The sequence below is a fragment of the Pezoporus flaviventris genome, unplaced genomic scaffold, assembly GCF_033815535.1.
Source record: "Pezoporus flaviventris isolate CSIRO_AGI_PZ_B2104156 unplaced genomic scaffold, CSIRO_AGI_Pfla_v1 ptg000020l, whole genome shotgun sequence".
In the NCBI taxonomy this organism is placed as follows: domain Eukaryota; kingdom Metazoa; phylum Chordata; class Aves; order Psittaciformes; family Psittacidae; genus Pezoporus; species Pezoporus flaviventris.
In genome coordinates, this window is record NW_026892568.1 from 5,669,549 (window position 1) to 5,688,120 (window position 18,572).

General features: G+C 50.3%; 3 protein-coding genes across 6 annotated transcripts; 2 read left to right on the top strand and 1 right to left on the bottom strand.

Annotated features, from left to right (window-relative positions):
• The first annotated feature begins 1,306 nt into the window (after positions 1 to 1,306).
• Positions 1,307 to 5,314, top strand: LOC133270452 (5-hydroxytryptamine receptor 3A-like). Of its 3 annotated transcripts, none has more exons than XM_061455663.1 (9): positions 1,307 to 1,394; positions 1,581 to 1,741; positions 2,233 to 2,277; positions 2,370 to 2,479; positions 3,105 to 3,271; positions 3,949 to 4,109; positions 4,263 to 4,473; positions 4,793 to 4,912; positions 5,035 to 5,314. In XM_061455663.1, exons 1-9 carry the CDS (start codon positions 1,346 to 1,348, stop codon positions 5,277 to 5,279), a joined length of 1,269 nt encoding a protein of 422 aa, XP_061311647.1. In that variant the 5' UTR covers positions 1,307 to 1,345; the 3' UTR covers positions 5,280 to 5,314. The 3 variants fall into 3 exon arrangements, with proteins under 3 accessions (XP_061311647.1, XP_061311646.1, XP_061311648.1); XM_061455662.1 differs by having other exon boundaries at positions 1,338 to 1,394; positions 1,491 to 1,741; XM_061455664.1 differs by lacking the exons at positions 1,307 to 1,394; positions 1,581 to 1,741 and adding an exon at positions 1,985 to 2,043.
• Positions 5,315 to 6,213: 899 nt separating this feature from the next.
• ATP5PD (ATP synthase peripheral stalk subunit d) lies at positions 6,214 to 9,322 on the bottom strand. Its single transcript, XM_061455548.1, has 6 exons — positions 9,180 to 9,322; positions 8,528 to 8,657; positions 7,816 to 7,912; positions 6,942 to 7,013; positions 6,555 to 6,617; positions 6,214 to 6,417 (listed from the first exon to the last, which is right to left on the bottom strand). The coding sequence occupies exons 2-6, from the start codon at positions 8,647 to 8,649 to the stop codon at positions 6,286 to 6,288; spliced, it is 486 nt and encodes a 161-aa protein (XP_061311532.1). The 5' UTR covers positions 8,650 to 8,657; positions 9,180 to 9,322; the 3' UTR covers positions 6,214 to 6,285.
• A 17-nt stretch (positions 9,323 to 9,339) lies between these two features.
• Positions 9,340 to 17,235, top strand: KCTD2 (potassium channel tetramerization domain containing 2). 2 transcript variants are annotated; one of them, XM_061455546.1, is made up of 7 exons: positions 9,340 to 9,358; positions 9,515 to 9,649; positions 10,971 to 11,079; positions 11,290 to 11,381; positions 12,053 to 12,148; positions 15,037 to 15,162; positions 15,732 to 17,235. In XM_061455546.1, the coding sequence occupies exons 1-7, from the start codon at positions 9,356 to 9,358 to the stop codon at positions 15,759 to 15,761; spliced, it is 591 nt and encodes a 196-aa protein (XP_061311530.1). In that variant the 5' UTR covers positions 9,340 to 9,355; the 3' UTR covers positions 15,762 to 17,235. The 2 variants fall into 2 exon arrangements, with proteins under 2 accessions (XP_061311530.1, XP_061311531.1); XM_061455547.1 differs by having other exon boundaries at positions 9,341 to 9,649.
• Positions 17,236 to 18,572: the final 1,337 nt, after the last annotated feature.

Below are 18,572 nucleotides of genomic sequence, written 5' to 3' on the forward strand. Positions count from 1 at the left end.
AAGGGTGGGATTCGCCGGCTGCGATCGCTGCGCTGGAGCCTGGGACGGTCCCGCAGGCAGGGCCGGGATGCTTCGCTGGGGAGAGGCAGAAGCGGGGTGATGCGGGGCATAGGCTCTCACTGAGCATCCAAGTCATCCCATCACCTCACCCAGCTTCGCAAGAGCCATAGAGTCCGGCCTCCCTCCCTGCTCTGCCTCCCATATGAGATGCTGCAGGAGGGATGCCGTGCAGAGCATGAAGATCCTTGCTGCAGCAGGACCCGGTGGGTACCAACGGTTTGAAGAGCAACAGGGCAAGTTTGCATCTCCAGTGTACTCACATCGCACCAGCTGCTGGCAGAAGGAAGGGATTGCTGGTGGCCACGTCAATTCTAGCACCATTATGGGGGTACAGCATTATCCCACCTCTAGTGATGCTATCACCCAGCAGTGTAAGCTCCTACAGCCAACACAACCCTCAAGCCCCAGCACAGAGATCACCTCTGCTTCTCCTTGTGCCCCTTGTATGCAATCCAAACCCACTCTTGTGGCCCATATGCTTCCCACCTCCTATCTCAGACACAGCCACACACCACAGTGAGGTGCCACCTCGGGTGTCCCAGCAGGATGGGGCTTTCCAGGAGGACAAGAGTTGGAGCTGCTCCCCTGCAAGGGAGCCATCACTTGGAGCACCTCAGGGTATCACTGGAATCACAGCAGTGATGGAGAGGAGAGAAGCTGAGGGAAAGAGACAGAGACGTTAAAAGAAAGGGTCTTTGAGCCTTTAATCTTATCTGTGAGGGCTCGGAGAACAGGACCCCAGGAGGCAGAAACAGATCAGTGGGTGTGTAAAAGGTTCAGTGCTCTGTGAAATGAGGACATCCTCCAACGCCCACAGCCTGGGCTGCTATGGAGCAGGACCAGGCTCAAAGGAGAGCAGCCTCTCCTCTGCATTCCCCCTCCCCTCACATCACACAAGCACTAATTCCTGATCCGTTTCAGTGGGGTTGCAGCAGACTCTCAGCCCAATAAATGAGACAAGATTTGCTTTGAGTAGCTCTGGCTCCTTGCCTTTTCTTTGTGGAGATGGACCCTTTTCTTTCCTCTGCCTCAAATCGTTGGGGTTGTTTTAATGACTTTATTTTTGCCTTCACCGCAACTAAAGTCTGCTCCCCTGAGTGCATCAGACCATTAGCAAGTCCTTCCTTCCAATGCAAATAAATACATTAGAAGTCTAGCTCCTGTTTACAGAATAGCTGTCCCTCATTAATAAATAGCAAATCAACTTCGACATAACAAGTGACGCGTCCTGCAACTGCTCATAAGACACCCGGGTACCATTTGTCTCCTTATTTAGAAGCAGGAGATGATGCAGCGAGCTTTTATAGCTATCCTCACCTTCTCTCTTGGGACAGGTAAGTGCAACAGGGATAGAAAAGCTTTGAGGAATTCTGTTCCCATCTACATGAGAAGGGATTTGCCTGTGTTAATGATGGTTTTCATCCCCACAGCTCCAGGCCCTTTCTCTTCTGGCACAGCTCTCATACAGGTTAAGAACTGCCTGATCCTTTTCCTGATTCAAGTGGAATTGTTTTCTCTAGCAGGGGCTGCTCCCAGGTACATCTGCACCTACTACGATGTGGTTGAGTACCTGAACATCTCCTCTCACAGCAAGCTGCATGCACACATACTGCCCAAGACAGACCTGAACAAGCCTGTGGAGGTCAAGATGGATTTCATGCTGATGGCTATTCTCTCTGTGGTAAGGACCCAAAGCTCCCGTTGAGTATAAGAGAAAACTGGGTAATTGCTAGGTTGGGGTCTGGGTCTTCTGCCAGGCAGGGCTGAGCCAGCAAGGCCACAGGGATGAGAATCAGCCCCTTTCACTTCAGCTCCCTGCTGTTCGGAAGTGGGTTTGGAAGATCTGGAGTATTTCCTCCCACCTGCTTCCAGGAAGAAGGGCAGAGGCAGGTTCAGGGGAGCTGCTTCACAGGAGGCTCTAAACCCAACCCCGCAAAGTGCCTCAGCTGAGCAATGCAATTGCAGGGCACTGGCATGTAAATGGTAACAAAACCCTGTTTCTTTATATAACCCATTGGACTGCTCCCACTCTTCATCTGCAAGATGAAGACCCTTGAGCTGAGCCCCTGCAATCTGTTCTGTCCACTGCAATAGGGTGACAGGGGCAAGCTCTGGGCTCTGCATGGGATGTACCTAAGACAGTCAGCAAGATCTTCCCTTTTGTTTTCCCAGGTTGAAAAGCTCCAGACGGTCACTTTTTACTTCGTTTTGAACCTGGTGGGTCCCTCAGCAGTGTTCCTCTCCTGCGACACCCAGCACAGAGGCTGCTGTTCGGCCCCAGCGCTCATTTCTCTCCTGTTTTACCCCAGGAGTGGAAAAACACTTTTGCAACCTGGAACCCACAGGATTTCTGTAACATTTCCAAAGTCATTCTGCCCATGGACTCCTATTGGTCTCCCCCCATCTTCATTGTAGAGCGGTATGTTCCCCTTCCGTTTCTATCTACTGCCTTAAGAGAAATACAATGGAATTAAAGTGTGGGTATTATTGTAGGAAATGGGATAAACTCATGTGGTTAAAAGTTGTTCCTATGAACTCTCAGGAGCCAAGAACCTTGTAATTTAGATTAATGGTGACCACGGTTCACACAAAGCACTTTGTGGCTCTGTAATACTGTAACATCACCAGAATGTCCTGCTTGGGCTGTAGTTAAAGCTGAGGAAGCAGCAGAGACCAGCAGTGCTGTGGAATGAAGCAACCCTTAGCAGTTAGTTGTGAGATACAGGATGAGCTCTGTGGGTATGAGAGGGATGGGCACCAGCTCTTTAGCTGGGGTGAAGGAGGGAGGCAGCTCTGCAGAGAGCAGAGCCACCACTGAGCCCTGTCCCAGATGAGAATGGAAGCAAAGGAGAGAGGAAGGAGCTCAATAGGATGTGCAGAACTACAAACCTGAGTTCAGAGGCACTCACCAGCCCTTCCTCAAGCCCAGGTTTCCTCCTCACTGCTACATCCCATAGGTGGGTGACAGCACAAAGCCCCCATGGAAGGATGCTTACAGCCCAGCATCCTGGAGCTCCATTGTTCTCCCCTTTTGTTTCCTCCAGAGTGAATGGACAAAACCCCAACTTGGATTACATGAGCATCACGCACAACGGCGGCTTCAACTCCACTCAGCCCTTCCAGGCGACCTTAACCTGCAGCTTGATGATCTTCAAGTTCCCCTTCGACACCCAGACCTGCAACTTGAGCGTAGCCTCATTTCTCTACCCAGGTACAGCAGCAAGCTGGGCTTTACCACATCAGCTGGGCTAAACTTGCAGGGAGGGGAAGAGATGGGATGGACCCCGGCTCCCTCCTGGGTGCCAGCACCACAGGCTCACAATGGGTTAGTAGGGGTTGAGGTCACATAACACAAGGGGAAATGAGGCAAAACACTGTATTCTGTTTGGCACGTTTCCCAGTGGCATCTCGGGATTTATCCGGATGTTCTGTGGCAATTCCCCCTCCCCAGGATAAACCAGGAGACCAGGAGGCTTCCTGCAACGAGGCTACTGGTTCACATCCAATTTGGCTGCTCTTTAAACGTACCTGAAAGGCACGGATATGAGGGGAGGTTTAAGGACAGTTTCAGGGATCCAAACTGTACTCAGAGCTCATCCCAACAGGAAGGGGTGAAAAAGAAGCAGAAATAACACAAAACCCTCCAGCTCCAGCACAACTGTCCTAATTCAGCAGAGATTTCCCCTCTGATCTACATTCCCAAAGGTCCAGTCAAGTCTCTTCCCTGGAGTCAACTGATGGGCAAAGAAACCCCAGGAGTGCCAGGAATGCTGCCTTCCCCATCTCCAGGCACCCTTGGTTGGGAGGGAAATGGAAAGGAAATCACTGACCCCTAATAAATAACCTCAATTCTACAACTTCTCTCCTCCTTTGCCTCCTGCCCAACAGTAACAGACCTGGTTATGAAGACGAAGCGGACACCAGCAGATATGATGAGAGACAGCCAGAGTTACTTCCTAACTGACGGAGAATGGAAGTTCACCAACCTGAGCATCATTGAATACATGGAAGACCTGGATGACGGACAGTTTTCTGTGGTCACCTACATGGTATGGCAGTACTTTCATGTTAGATTGCACTGATACGCCACCGAAAGGGTGAAAAAGCATGAAACGATGATTTTCTACATTAGAGAACAAGCATTTGCCGAAGGCAGTAAGTTATCTCCTGCTCACCCGAATTTTGTCCATCTTCTCCAACAGATTTCCATGGAGAGACGACCCACCCTGTACATTTTGAACCTGATCCTGCCAACATGCGCCCTGTATCTGCTGGACATGGCTGTGCTGTTTGGACCCAGCTCTCTCGAGGAGAAAATCAATTTCCAGATTGCCATCATCCTCGGCAGCTCCATGTTAGCTGTGATTCTCAACAACATCCTCCCAACGTCGTCCAACAGGCCCCCTGTAATAGGTACTCATCTGAATAGAAACTAGCTGGGTTTTACACAGGTACCAACCCTGAAGTTGGGACCTAAGCCTGAGCCTCACCCTTGAACACTGCCAGGGATGGGGCAGCCACAGCTTCCCTGGGCACCCTGTGCCAGCGCCTCAGCACCCTCACAGGGAAGAGCTTCTGCCTTAGATCTAATCTAATTCTCCCCTCTGTCAGTTTAAAGCCATTCCCCCTTGTCTTATTCCCACAGGACCTTGCCCAAGGCTCCGCTCCAGCTTTCTTGTAGCCCCTTTAGGCACTGGAAGGCTGTTTTCTTTGTTTCCCTATTGTCCTGCAGTGGTGTTTTTCCTGGGCACCTTCCTCCTCATGATCATGGCTGTGTTAGACACCTTCCTCCTGTTGCACCAGCAGCACAAATCCCTCTACTTAGACAAGGTTCTCAGAAGCTTCCAGCAAGGTAAAGAAACCCACAGCCTCTTACACCAGTCGGTTTGGTGCATTTTACTGCAGGTTCCTTTGGGCGAGGGTGGGTTTCAGTTGTGGCAGTCACCCACCAACACTGACATCTGCTCTTCACAGACGTGCACACCAAGCTGACAATGAGAACCATGGCCAACCAGAGCACGAAACACCCAGCCAAGGACAGTGCCCAACAGCAGAACCTTCCCAAGAAGGCCCAGGAAAAGGGGCAACCACCCAAGCGCCACTGGCAACCACAGGAGCAGGACCTGTTTCTGCCTGTTCTGGAGAAGGTGCTTCTCTACAGCCACTTCTTCCTGTCCCTGGTTTTCTTTGCTATTATTTCTGTTAAATGGAGCAGCTGAAGCCCAGCTCTGGGTCAGTTGCTCTCCCCGGTTTCGCTTCTAACCCCTCCTGTGTAGCTTTTATCCAGCTTCACTTACTGAGCCGCAGTTGCTTCCTAAATACCATTACAAAGACAAATCCACAGGCTCTGAGATCTGCATGCTTAGCACTTCATGCTCTGTTCAGCAGAACTACATCTGTTCTTAAAGCACTGTGTGGCCACCAAGGCGTGTCAATAAAGCAGTTGTGAAATCTAGGGCTAACACCTTCATCCTATTCATCTGGAATTCTCACCACGCATGACCAATGGAAAGGGATTTAATGCCCATCTCTTATGGAGATGTTTCCATTTTGGGGAAAGGTGTTGAAGAATCCCACCTCAGATAATGAAATAAACCAGTGCAAGTCTGAAGCATTTGTTTCTGTGAGTTTCAGTGAGCTCTGCACCATCCAAAAACCAGGGACAGAGAGAACAGGATCACCAAGGTTAAAGAGGTGATAGCTGGGATGTTTCAAACAGATAAAAGCTCTTTTTTAATGTATCTCAACACATCCACATTCCTTCAACTCCTTTTGCAATTGGCTGCACATCACAACCAACCTAGAAACCAACCCTAGACCTTCTTCCTGTAGAACTACTGAGACATGTCTCCCACTGCACCGCACATCACTACTAAATACACCCCAACATCATAAATGGCTTTATACCTTCAACTCCTATGCGGCTAGTTGCCTGCAATGGCAGAACTACATTCCCTGCACCACGCAGTTACACAGGTGAGGAGACAGTTTGATTTCATTACAACAAGACTCAGTTTGATCAAGAAAGGATCCTGTCCTTGCTACAAAACCAAGCTCACAGGTAGAAAAGACAAAATCCAGTGTGCTGTTTGCAAGCTCCATGTATTGTTCCTCAAGACCTTGCAACCTCATGTCCAAGATCTAAGGCACAGACAGGAGGAGGAGTACTTTATTTAGATGACCACAGAGTCTGACAGTCGTTAAACAAACTGCTTCTGGACAAGTTTACAGATCAGCAATTGGTTTGTGGGGCCAGTACGGGTATTTCTCCTTGTCCAGTCTGGTTTCAGGGAAGGCTTCATGCAAGTCTTCAAACGTCATCTGTTCAAAGGGGATCATGCTTTTGAGCTTCTGGAGCTTGAAGTGGGAGCAGAGATAAAACATGTTATAAATCATTTATCAGCAAGAAAGAGCAAAGCACACCCCCAAGTAAGAGCAAGGTGTGTGCCAGGCTGGGTTAAAGGCAATATTCTCTAAGCAAAGCCCAGACTTACCTCTTGCTCGTACTGGGCAATACGAGCTTTGGAAGCTTGCACATATTCCGCAGCATTCTTTGCCTGCAGGGAAGAAGAGGACACCGTGGACATGGTTATGATAAAGACAGCGACCTAGAGTGAACCTGCAACCCCGTGCTTGAAGCTGGCATTAAAACTCATCATCATTACACTAGGTTAAGTTGACCAAACCCCAAGCAGCCAAACCATTCCATGTGCAGAGATCCTCCTGCTCATCCAAAAGCCAGAGACGTGTATAAAGACCAGAGCATGCTCCAGCTCAGGCTGCCCTGCCTGTGCAGATGCACACAGAGAACATCCCTTCCCTCTCACCCTTTTCCATCTCCACAGACAACCCTGGCATTAGGGAATACTTCAAATACTTACAGCCTCCTGCTCTTGGGCATTGATTTTGGAAGTCTGTGTATCCACTGGCTCAGGAATCTTTAGTGCACTGAACTGTCAATTAAAAGAGAACATCTTAGTTACACAGTTTGATTAAATAACCCTTCACACCGAGCTCATTCCCCCTGGCAGCAGGGGAGCATTCCCTCCTTTCTTCCCAGGATATACTCACCACCATGTCAGTTAATAGGCTTTCTAAAACTGATCAGTGTGACTGCGAGCTTAAAGCCATTAGTCTGTACTGAATACCACTGCCAGGGCACACAGTGCTACACACATTCACTGCAAAGAGCAATGGAAGGAAGCAAGAAAGTCTAATAGCAAAGAGTTGACATACTGCAGACTGTTTTTAGCCAGGACAAAGCTTCCAGGTCCATCTGAGGCCAGTGAGTCCTCCCAGTGCCAGGAGGTCAGTTTTCATAGTGCCAGTGACACCACCTGCCTGTCAGCAATAGCCTTGCTCCTGCCTTTCAATTCCTGCTTGCAAACAGGGTGACGAGCCCTGCAGGCAACGCATTTCAGTGTTTTGCTACCTCCAGCCATTCAGTGAGTTAGAGAAATAGGTCAGATGTTTGCTTCAGGAGAGGCACTGCCTGAATACACTGCTGCAGCCAAAAGAACGTATCAGGTTTTCTTTCACCAGCCTTCTCAGTGCACAGTGCCACAGGCTCCCTCCTGAAAGATGGCACTGAAGTGAGCGCCTCGGGGTTAGTGATGCTGACTTGCAGGATGTAAAGCCAGGGCCCCTTGTAGCCAAAACCAACCTCCTCTGCCAATCCTGGTGTTTTCCTCCCACCACCAAAGACATTTCCCATTTAAACTTCCATAAAGCAACACGCTGCTGACAAAGACTGACCTTCTTCTGAAACTCATCCACCATGCCAGCTTTAGCAACAGCAGACTTGTAGTAGGCCCAGTCAATGGCCGGGGGCTTCTCTGGCAGGGCAGCCAGCCTAAAGGGAGAGATGACAGCAGTCACAACCAGCGCTGGCATCATCATTCCAGCTCTGCCACAGTTACTTAGAGCCTGCTAAGTTTAGTTTAGCTCTTTTCACCTCCCTCATTAGCAAGCAGCAATGAACCACCAATGAAACAGGCTCCTCTATACAGAGAAGAAGAGCCCAGCCTGCAGCCCCGCTCCATTGGAAACCACTGTGCAGCATCTCTGTGAGCACCCTTGTAAAAGGATCAGGCAGTTCTCACAGCATTGGGCTAGAGGCGATCAGCAACATTAAAGGGACCTGCGTCCAGCAGTGGCTGGTGATGGATTTAAAGCGTCATGAATCTGTACAGCATTTAACAGACAACAAGGCACGGGTTTGGTTCTGAACACCAAGCTGCTTGCACAGAGCCCGTTTTTACACTTCAGCCACTGTTTTACTCCAAGGAGGATTATGTAAAGATGATTTGCCGCAAAAAGCCACCGGCAGCCTTGAAGGTGACCTGTTTAAAGCCCGTGAGGACACTCCTGTAAGACCATAGCTACCAACCCCGGCTTAACCCAGCACACAGACGGCTCAGCTGAGGGGCTGAGCCGCCCCACGGGCAGGAGCGGGGCAGGCACTCACCGGGCCGACAGCGCATCGCTGCGGGTCTTCAGGGCGTTGAACATGGCCCTCTGGTTCGGGGGCACCCTCTCGGCGAAGGCCGCCCAGTCAATGGCCTTGATGGCAGCTCTGCGCCCCGCCATGCTTCCGGCTGCGCCACGGAGAGACAGCACCAGGCGGGTCACAGTGCGGGGAGGGCAGCGGACGGCAACCGCGGGCACGGGGAGGGAGGCGCCGGACCGGGAACGCGGCACCGGGACACGGGGACAACGGGACACGGAAGCACCAGGGACACGGGGACACCGCGGTACAGGGCCAACAGGACACGGGGGCACCGCGACAAGGGGACACGGGGGTAACGGGACACCGCGACACGGGGGTAACTGGACACGGGGCTAACTGGGCAACGGGACAATGGGACACGGGGGCACCGCGACAAGGGGACACGGGGGTAACGGGACACTGCGACACGGGGCTAAGGGGGCACCGGGAGAATGGGACACGGGGCTAACGGGGCACCGAGACTAACGGGCCACGGGGGCACCGGGCCGCGGGGATACCGCTCCCAGCCCATCCCAGCCTCGCTCCCCCTCCATGTCCCCCGTCCCCCCCCCCTCCAACAGACCCGTCCCGTCCCGGAACCCCAGGGCCCGCTCCCCAGCCCCGCTCTCACCTTCACTGACCGCCACCGAGCACCCCCGGAAGTCCCGGCCCCGCTGCCCAACCAGGCCTCAGCCCCACCGGAAAGCGTCGCTCCCGTCCGTGCCCGCCGCCGCCGCCGCCCGGAAGCGCTCCCCGCGCCGGAAGCGGGGCGGTGATGGCGGTGCGGCGGCGCTGAGCGGCTCCGCCATGGCCGAGCTGGCGGCGGCAGCGGAGGGGCCGCCGCGGGGCCGCACGCCCAGCCCGGGCCCCGGGGGAGCGCCGGGGCCGCCCAGTCCCCGTGCGGCCGGAGCGGCGGCGGGCTCCGGTGCGGCGCTGTCCCCGCCCGGAGCGGCCCGGCCGCCCGCCGCCGCCTCCAAGTGGGTCCGGCTGAACGTGGGCGGCACGTACTTCGTGAGCACCAGGCAGACGCTGTGCCGGGAGCCCAAGTCCTTCCTGTGCCGCCTCTGCTGCCAGGACGGGCCCGAGCTCGGCTCCGACAAGGTGAGGCCGCGGCGGGGACCGGCCCCGGCAGCCGGTGCCGCCGGGGAGCAGCGCCCCGAGCCCGGTGTATGGGTTCGGTGTCCGCAGGGCCGCCACCCCTTCATCCCCATGCACGGCCCTGGCCTCGCGGTGTGGCGAGGCCCATCTCCACAGCAGCCGCACTGCCGTGTTCCGCAGGGCACACGCCGTCTCCTCGTCCCATGGCCTGCCCCACCGTTACACCTGGGCTTAGGGTCTGCCCAGTGCCGGTGACAGCCGGGTGCTGCAGGCACCGTGCCCTCCATCTCCTGCCAGGACACAGGTCCCCCTCAAGGAGCAAACCCGCAGCGCTCCCGTGGTGGTTACAGCAGGGAGGGAACAAGGAAGAAGCTTTCCTAGAAATAAGAACGTGGTTTTGTAATCCTGTATTCCACTTTGCTGTCATAAAGACCGCAGCACTTGTTCCTTCTGAGTGCACAGCTTGGAACTCACTGCCGTTTGTCATAAGGGTTTTGCAGACAGTTACCCTTGTACTTGCAGGTGTGCTGTAGGAGCTGCAGCACCAGGTTTTGTACCTGGTTTCTGGGTAGGGCAGACTGAGTGTGGTCTTTGGGCACTCTGTTCAGAGCTGAATGGAAGTTGGGATCAAAATCAGAGTCACTGCTTCAGTGAGCAGAGGAGGTGATGTTTCAGAATGTCTCTTTTGGTCTTCATTGCTTTAGGGCAGGTTGACTGCCAGGAGAAATGATGCATTAAAGTGGGGTAAGGGGGTGATATGGAAGAGTTCTGCACAGGGTTTTCAGTGCTCCAAAGCTGGCTCAAGAGATGCTTTTGGTTGTGAATTGTTGGTTGTTTAACAGTTATTGTGTTGCTAGAGACATGGCTGGTGCGTTGCAGCGTGTGCTTCCAGTAGCAGAAAGGAGTAAAAAAGAACGACTTTAATGGTTGCATTCTATTTGTTGGAGCTGGAGATCCAGTTTTCCTCCAGAGTCCCCCAGTTAAATGAGTCTGGAAAACAAATTTAGGCAGAAGACAGCTGCCAGCTTTTGGTTCTTATTATTCCAGTGAAGAAAACCTATGTTAAGCCCTGCTTTTCTCTCCAGATAATAAACTCCATGTGTAGAATTGGTTAATTTGAAGCATCTACAAACATTCTGAAGCGGCAGCACTTGTAGCAGAGTTCAGATATTGAAAACATAAATGTTGGTTTTCATGTGGGGTCACTAACACAGCTTTCACAGGCCGAGGAATCCTGGTTCTCAAAAGGAAAACTGTTGTATTTATTGTTTTCAACTGAAAGGATTCTTTGCCTGGTACCACTTACCCATCCCCTCTTCAACAGGATGAGACAGGGGCGTATCTCATCGATAGAGACCCCACCTATTTTGGTCCAATACTGAACTACCTCCGACACGGGAAGCTCATCATAAACAAGGAGCTTGCAGAGGAAGGTAAGAGAAGAACACTGGGGAAGAACTGACCGGTGGTTTTCTTCCAGCCTGGGAGCATGGAATGTGTGGCACAGCCCGTTCAGCATGTGGGATTTTCTCTGGGATGGATTTGGAGCCAGGAGCAGCTGTTCCATCCTCATAGCAGTATCATCTCTATTGTACCCTGTGTAAAGTAACAGAATCTATGTCTGCTTTTGCTTCCTTCCTTAGGGGTACTGGAAGAAGCTGAGTTTTACAACATTGCATCTCTCGTGCGGCTGGTGAAGGAGCGGATACGGGACAACGAGAACAGAACCTCTCAAGTGAGCACAGGGATATTTGTGTGTCTGTAGCGCAGCAGGAGGACAAGTGTGGCTGTCAGCACTTCTAGTAGCAGTCCTTTGGTTTAGCAGTTATCTTTAACTGGAAGAATGAGTACTTTCAAGTAGATCCAGTGCACAGCCAGGAGGAAGCATCCATTATGGTTCCATAAGCACAGAATACTGAGCCATCTTGTTGGTGTTGTAGGGAAGGACGAGTTAAAACAAGAGGGGCCAGGAGCAAAGCTGGGTAGCTGTAAAGCAAAACGTGCTGCTTTGGTAGGTAATGAGTAGTTAAAACTCTTCCTTCCCTAAACCATTTTCTTCCCTTTATATCCATCTGAGGCAATGTTCCCCATTGCTGCTCAGCTGATAACACATCCAGTAGATTCCATTGCAGAAGGGAAATGTTTTCAAAATGCAGTAAACGGCTTTGGAAGCCAAAGAGGTTTTGCTTTTTGTAACCCTTAGATGCCTAGAAGGCTTTTAAGAGAACTGTGCAAACCATATGTACCTGTTTTAGGATCAGTTGGATGGTCAGAAGGACAGACCCTCAAGGCTCAGACTTCCTCAGATGACAAGACAACAGAGCAGGAGATGCTTATATATTTTCTAGCTGGATACTAGTATAACAATTACTAACCTCACACTTATTTTTCTTCTCCCTGCCTTAGGGACCTGTGAAGCATGTGTACAGAGTCCTGCAGTGCCAAGAGGAAGAGCTCACACAGATGGTGTCCACTATGTCCGATGGGTGGAAGTTCGAACAGGTACTGCTACCAAAGAACTGCAGAACCCCTTTGAAAGCTGCATGTGGAATAAGCAGAGTTTGGTACTGAATTGCACTTCACACTGCTCTGCTCTTCTGGATAAGCAGCCTGAAGAGAGCAGCAGTCTGCTTTGTAAGATAACTGTCAGGGAAAGGCAGAATACACTCAAACTGCAGAGAGATGTAATTTGCTCTCAGTGTTTTCTGTATCCTTGTCAAATCCCAGAGCAGGACTTCCCTTCTCCTGCATTTCATCACATAGACCAGGCCCTGGTGCAACAGTTTAATACAGGAAAATTAATAGAGTCATATAAAAATACAGCTCAACTTTTCTGGAAGCTCAAAGCCACGACTCCTGTATTTCCTAAAGAGGCACTGAGTGACAGGAGAAATGCACTTCCTGCAGATGCCTTTCTAATGCAGCTGGCTTTGGGGCTAAGTGTCACTGAAGTTGCATATGGCATTAGTTCCACATTTGGTTTCTGGAATCAAATACAGTCCTTTCATTTAAGAGGATGGAGAACTGGAAACCAGCTGGCCTGCATGTTAGTGTTCTATTAAATTGCAAAATAGGCTGTGAATTACAGCTCTGTCTCCCCAGTTAATCCAGCTTCAGTACAGGTGGATGCTATGGGAAATGTGTGCTGCCACAAAGTGAGGCAGAGGATGAGCAACAGCACTTTGCATCACTTGTTCATATGTATCTGTTCTGTAATGCCTGAACATTCCTATTTCACTGGGGAGAGTTAGCCAAAAACTCTTGCCCCTGGGAGCTGGTGGTGACATGTGAGCAAGAGCCAGTAGCTACTTTATGGAAGTGCAGTCCTCCAACAGCCAGGTTTTGCTGTCCAGAAATTGACTCAGCAGAATTTGCCTTTCACACATGCATGTGTACTACCCCAAAAGTAGAAGACCCTACACAGGAATCTGCACCCTTACATCTTTTCTGGCCCTGCTTTTCAAATCTGTAATGCCAGGGTCAAGATACCAATTGTAAGCAAATGTTACTGGGTTCCCTTCCAGTTCCCTCCCTCCACCATCCACAACCTTTGCAGAAATCCACACCAGCTTCCTTCCAGCACACTGCAGGCACCAGGAACATTTCCTGCATGTTGTGCTCCAGCACACTCCCACCCTCAGGAGCTGGTTTTGCCCTCCACAGGACTCACTTTTCAGACACCCCCAAGGGCAGGAATGAACAGGACAGACAGATACAATGCCTTGGTCAGGACTAGACCTCACACAGCAACACACCTTCTCTGCAACTTTGAGGTGGCCCAGACTAGGTCACCAAGTGGGGACATGGCAGTGGTGCAGCATAGAATGTGTCTGCTGCTGGGAAGCCCACTGTAGCTGCAGCCTGTTGCCAAGGTCTTGCTCTGATGTGCAGCCCTGCATGGCTTCTACCCTACCCCAAATCACACCACTTGGCATGCTGAGATGTGTTAGGAAGGACAGTAACAGATCTACATATTGGGAACAAAGAGAGCCCATTGCTAAATCTTAGCCTGGATGCCAGTGGTTGAACAGAGCAGATATTCCCTTTCTGGGCTCTTTGGATGCAGTCACTGTAACACCAAAAAGACTGGTTCAGAAACCTGCAGGAAAGCCAGAAACAGTAAAAGCTGTTGCAGCATCGTTTGTCAGGATTGGGCTCTCCAAGGAGCACGTGGCCTTTCAGGTTCTCTGCCTTGTTCTATTCAGTCTTGCTTAAATTTGGATGGAACAGAAATTTGCTGTTTTAAACAGAAATCCATTCTTGTGCCCCCATACAGTCCCATAGTCTGGAAAACTGCTGTCTTTATCAGAAGAGGCTTTGTTGAGTAAATAGTCATGTGTGGTATTGAAGTATCAAAGAGATTCAACTCTAAAAACAGGAGCAGGGAAGCAAAAGCAAAAAGATGAAAACCTTTTATAATCTGTGGCTATCTTTTGGCATCAGCACAAACATCAAAGCCTGTTTAAACAGTACTGGAGGTCAGGCAGTACACCAGCCCCCCAAGTGTTCCTGCAGCTGCACTGTAACCACATAGTCATCTGTCTCAAAGATGGAGCTGTCTCTTCTAAAATCCATTAGGACATGGAAGTTAGGGTGCATGCTGCATATTAAAGTTTCCTGGTATACATGATTGATACAATTCCTGTTGCTTTCTTCAGATTACTTAGATTTGTTATCTAGAAAGCAGAACTGAGCAGTAAATGATAAATTAGCTCTGCACTCCAGGATGTCCTTTTAATGTAATAATGATAAATGAGACATATGGGATTTCTTGGATCCAGTCCAGACCCCTCATCACAACAGTAATAGAATATAATCCCATTTATACAGATATCAACTCCATCTTGACAGCATCTACATAAAGAATGGTGCCAGTTTGCCACATGTCCCCTGGTTAATCTAACACCTGTCTATGGTAAAGAATTGCCTTTCCAGCTTTTACACATCAGAGTCACAGGGCAAGTTGAGAGCAGAGAGCTCAGTGGAGTCTGGACCAGGAAGCCTGCATTGCCCACCCCGTGTCTGAATTAGCTGGATATTATGTGTAGCAAAATATATATCTAGCAAAATATATATATATACAGGAAAATCTACATGACGTGTCTTTTTGTGCCCTCAGTGATTAACTGGGACATGTTCTGTTGTGTTTAGCATTAGAGAGTTTCAGGCTGGAATTTCCTCCTGGGCTCCAGGTGCCAGCAGAGGGCTCCGGAGCTCAGCTGTGTCCCTGCCTTATGCACCGAGCAAAGCCTGTGACACAGAAGGCCACGGGAAGACACTTGAGATCCAGAATAGGTTCCCCTGGGCACTTGTAGCTCACAGAGCAATAGTGGGAATAAAGCAGAAGTCAAGACTTACTGATATTCCCTTGGTGATCTCCCGTTGCACAGCTCATCAGCATTGGATCTTCCTATAACTATGGAAACGAAGACCAGGCAGAATTCCTCTGCGTTGTGTCCAGGGAGCTCAACAATTCTACCAATGGCATTGTCAAGGAGCCGAGCGAGAAGGCAAAGGTGAGGCATCTGCTCAGAGGTATTGGCTTGAAATCCCCTTTGCAAAGAAAAAGCTGTACTTACCCTAGCAGATCCACAAGTTGCAGTAGCAGTTCTGTGTACCAGCTTTCCTATGTCCTCTGTGCATGATCTTTCCCTCTTGGAAGATGTTACGTGTTACTGACAACAAGAGCCAAGGCTGTATGTTTCAAACCAAGACAAACAGGAGAGAGAGGCTTGGAAAAGGCAGCCAGCATTGCAAGGACCTTTGGGACTGGTCACATTTTGTGCTTGAAGGATGTTGCAGGGAGAGACAAACTGTTTCTCTCTTCAAGCCCCTCTTTTTTTCCCCTGTGATGCCAACAGAAAACATCATTTTTAACTCCTGGGAAGCAGCTAAGCAGGATTTCTAGAGAAGGGGCTCAGTCTGCTTTAAGCAGCCTGTCATTTGTTAGGCTTGTAGCATAGAAGCCAGCAAGATACACTCACGTCACTCTGTCTCCTTTCTCTGCGAAAACAAAGGACTCTGAACGTGAACTTCTGCATCTAAACTTGTCCAAGGTGTTTACAGAAACCCTCTTCTTTTCCAGATTCTTCAGGAGCGAGGATCCCGGATGTAATTCCAGTGTCCACTCCGTTAACACTCCCAGATGTCAAAGGGCAGCCCAGCCGGGCAGAGCGCCTCTCCGCAGTGCAACCTTGCCCTTGTACAGTAACCAAGCTAATGCAAAGCAAAGCCGAGCCTGTCCTGCCAATGGTGAATAATTCTGGTCATAACCAAAGGCTTCCCTCTTACCCTGGAAACCTGGGAAGGAAGAGACTTTTCCAGTGGGATGGTCCTTTCCACAAGTATTTAGTTTCTTTTCTTGGCCAGCGCTGTATTGAGTTTCTCCACCAGCAGCTGGGCCGCATTCCCAGTCGGAGCCTTTGTGAAGGTTGCTCAGGTCCACAGGCCCTTGGGATCAGTCCCACCTTCCACAGGCTGGTGCAGGTGGGAGGATCTGTATTTGAGCAGTGCCATTTCTTGCACCTAGGGCTGCCACCAGGAAAGCGCAGGGACCTTGCAGTGCTCCCCCTCCTGATCAGCCACATCCCCCCCCCAGATCAGAACAGGGCTTTGAAAGGAGGAACAAAACAACCACTCGTAAAAAAACCCACACAGACTTCTCCATTCTTGCTTTGTATTTGTTCCTTGTTCAGTTCCTAAGAGCTAAGTTTAGATACTGAGGGGAGCTGTGTGTACACCTTACGTGGGTCTCGCTGTTAACACTATTACATAGGGGCTCCTGGTGTTTCCCAAAGCCCATCACTTCGCATGCATAAACAGAGACCTGTGTTCACCCGGAGTAGTGATAGAGTGATAGTTGTCCTTCACGCTTCTCTGCTGAAGAGGAGCAGTGACATCTTCCCCTCCAGCACCCTGCCATGGCCATATCTTAGCCTGGTGTAAAGTCACAAGGTTAGGGACTTGTTGCTGCCAAGTTCAGCTTTGCCTTGTTTGTCTCTAGCAGCGTGGGCTCTCTGTCTCCTTCCTTCTCCCCAAGGGAAGGCTTCAGGCAGAATCTCTTTTGTACTGTAGCAAGCAGGTAGGTTTGTTTTAACCCCCGAGATCCTTTGCGGAGGAGATCCCCTTACTTACACGCAGTGATTTACCTGCAGCCCCCTCGTGTCCCCACCTTTAGGAGATCACCTCAAATTATAGAGGGGCAGCACAGAGTTGGGGTGGGGGGGGGGTTGGGGAAAAGTTGCCAAACTGTTGTAATGTTTCTTGTCCAAAGTGATGTGTCAACTTCTGTGACTTTTCTTTCCTTATTTTGTTCTGAATGCCTTGGATGGATGTGCAAAATGTTCGTTTTGTGCCTCTCTTGGATTCTGATCTTAGCCAAACTGCAGTCACTGGTTCCCCTCTGTTAACCTGTGCCATCCCTTACCAAGGGCATGTCCCTCCTAGTCTGGTAAATGGAATTACTTAGCAATTTGCTGCATGTTTTTTCCCCCCTTCATCCTGGCTTTGTTCTCTGTAGCCCAAGGATCCAGGCACTTGGGTCTCTTTGAGTCAAGTCCCAAACTGACATTAAAGCGCAAAGCTTCAGAGATGCTGGAATTCACAGACGTGGATAAGCTCAGAGCAGTTGGTTCTCAGTAAGGTATCAGAAGATTCCTCACCTGGACTGAGGGGTTGGGCTCCTTTTTGGAGGACTTCAGCTACCTGTGGTCTCCATAAAGCTTTGAGATAGAATTAGGCAGGTTTCCCATCTTATCACTTGTTGTGACGGTGTAACAACCAGTGTGGCAGACAAGACATGCAGTGAGGACACCAAGTGACACCACTGCACTCTGCCTCTTCCCACTGCTTCTGTATGCCATCTTGCCTGTCCCCTCCCATCCTGCTTTGCCAGTGTACCTCCTCCAGTGGAGGCTTTGCCTCATTCTTGAGAAAGGTTGATTATCTGTGCTAGTTTAATCCTGGTAACAACAGACTGTGCCAAATGTCTTTGAATGCACCCTGTGTCAGTTACAGGCTGGTGAAGCGCAGCTGGCTTGCCATCATGCTGAAGAACCCAGCTCCTCTTCTGCTCTCCATCTTCCCTGTTTATAACGTGGTGAGATAGTGCTGGTGTGATTAGACTGTATGCCTTGGCTGGGCCTAAATAACACTGTGATGTGTGTAGAGATCTCTCCTCTGTCAGTATCTTGTAGCCTTGCTCATTGTCCGTCTGTGCTCACAGCCAAGAGGTCAAGAAGCACATGTAAGCAAGTTAGCAGCCTAAAAAAGCCCTTGAACACTCTCATCTGTCTTCTTTCCCTTCCTTAGAGGAGGGGGTTTCTGGAAACAGGTCAGGAAATCCCAAACTAAAGGCAACAGGAACTGGTTGGGCTGCTTTTGTCACATCAATGCCAGTTGAACACCTTGCTGTTCAAGCCATGGAGCTCAAAGCAGAGGGAGGCTTTCTGTCCAGTACAGCTCAAGTAGATAACAATGACACATCCTTGTTTGTTTGCATCACCAGAAATGCCATCCATGGGGAAGCCCACCAGAGGACTGCCTGATACAGGAGTGATGCCCTCACTCCCTGTTCTGAGCCACAGAGAGCCTAAAAGTTCCCATTGCCAGCTAACAGAGGAGCTGTTTAACTCACGTGCACAAGAAAGACTTTCAGAGTTGCATCTTGCTTTTCCCTTCCATGCTGCTTTCTGCAGTGAGGATGTGCCAGGGGATTGAAGACTCTGGGTTCAATTGCAGGGTCTTTAAACTCAGCAAACCAAGTTGATGGTAGGAGACCAATCGGTACTGGACACTGGAGCTCTTGGGTGATATTTAGGACCAGGTCTGAATTCCATCCAGAGCAGGTACATTCCCAGGAGGATTTCTCCTTTCCCAACTGTGCTTGGTCACCTTTACCCAGAGACCAAGGCTGGTCTCTGCATTA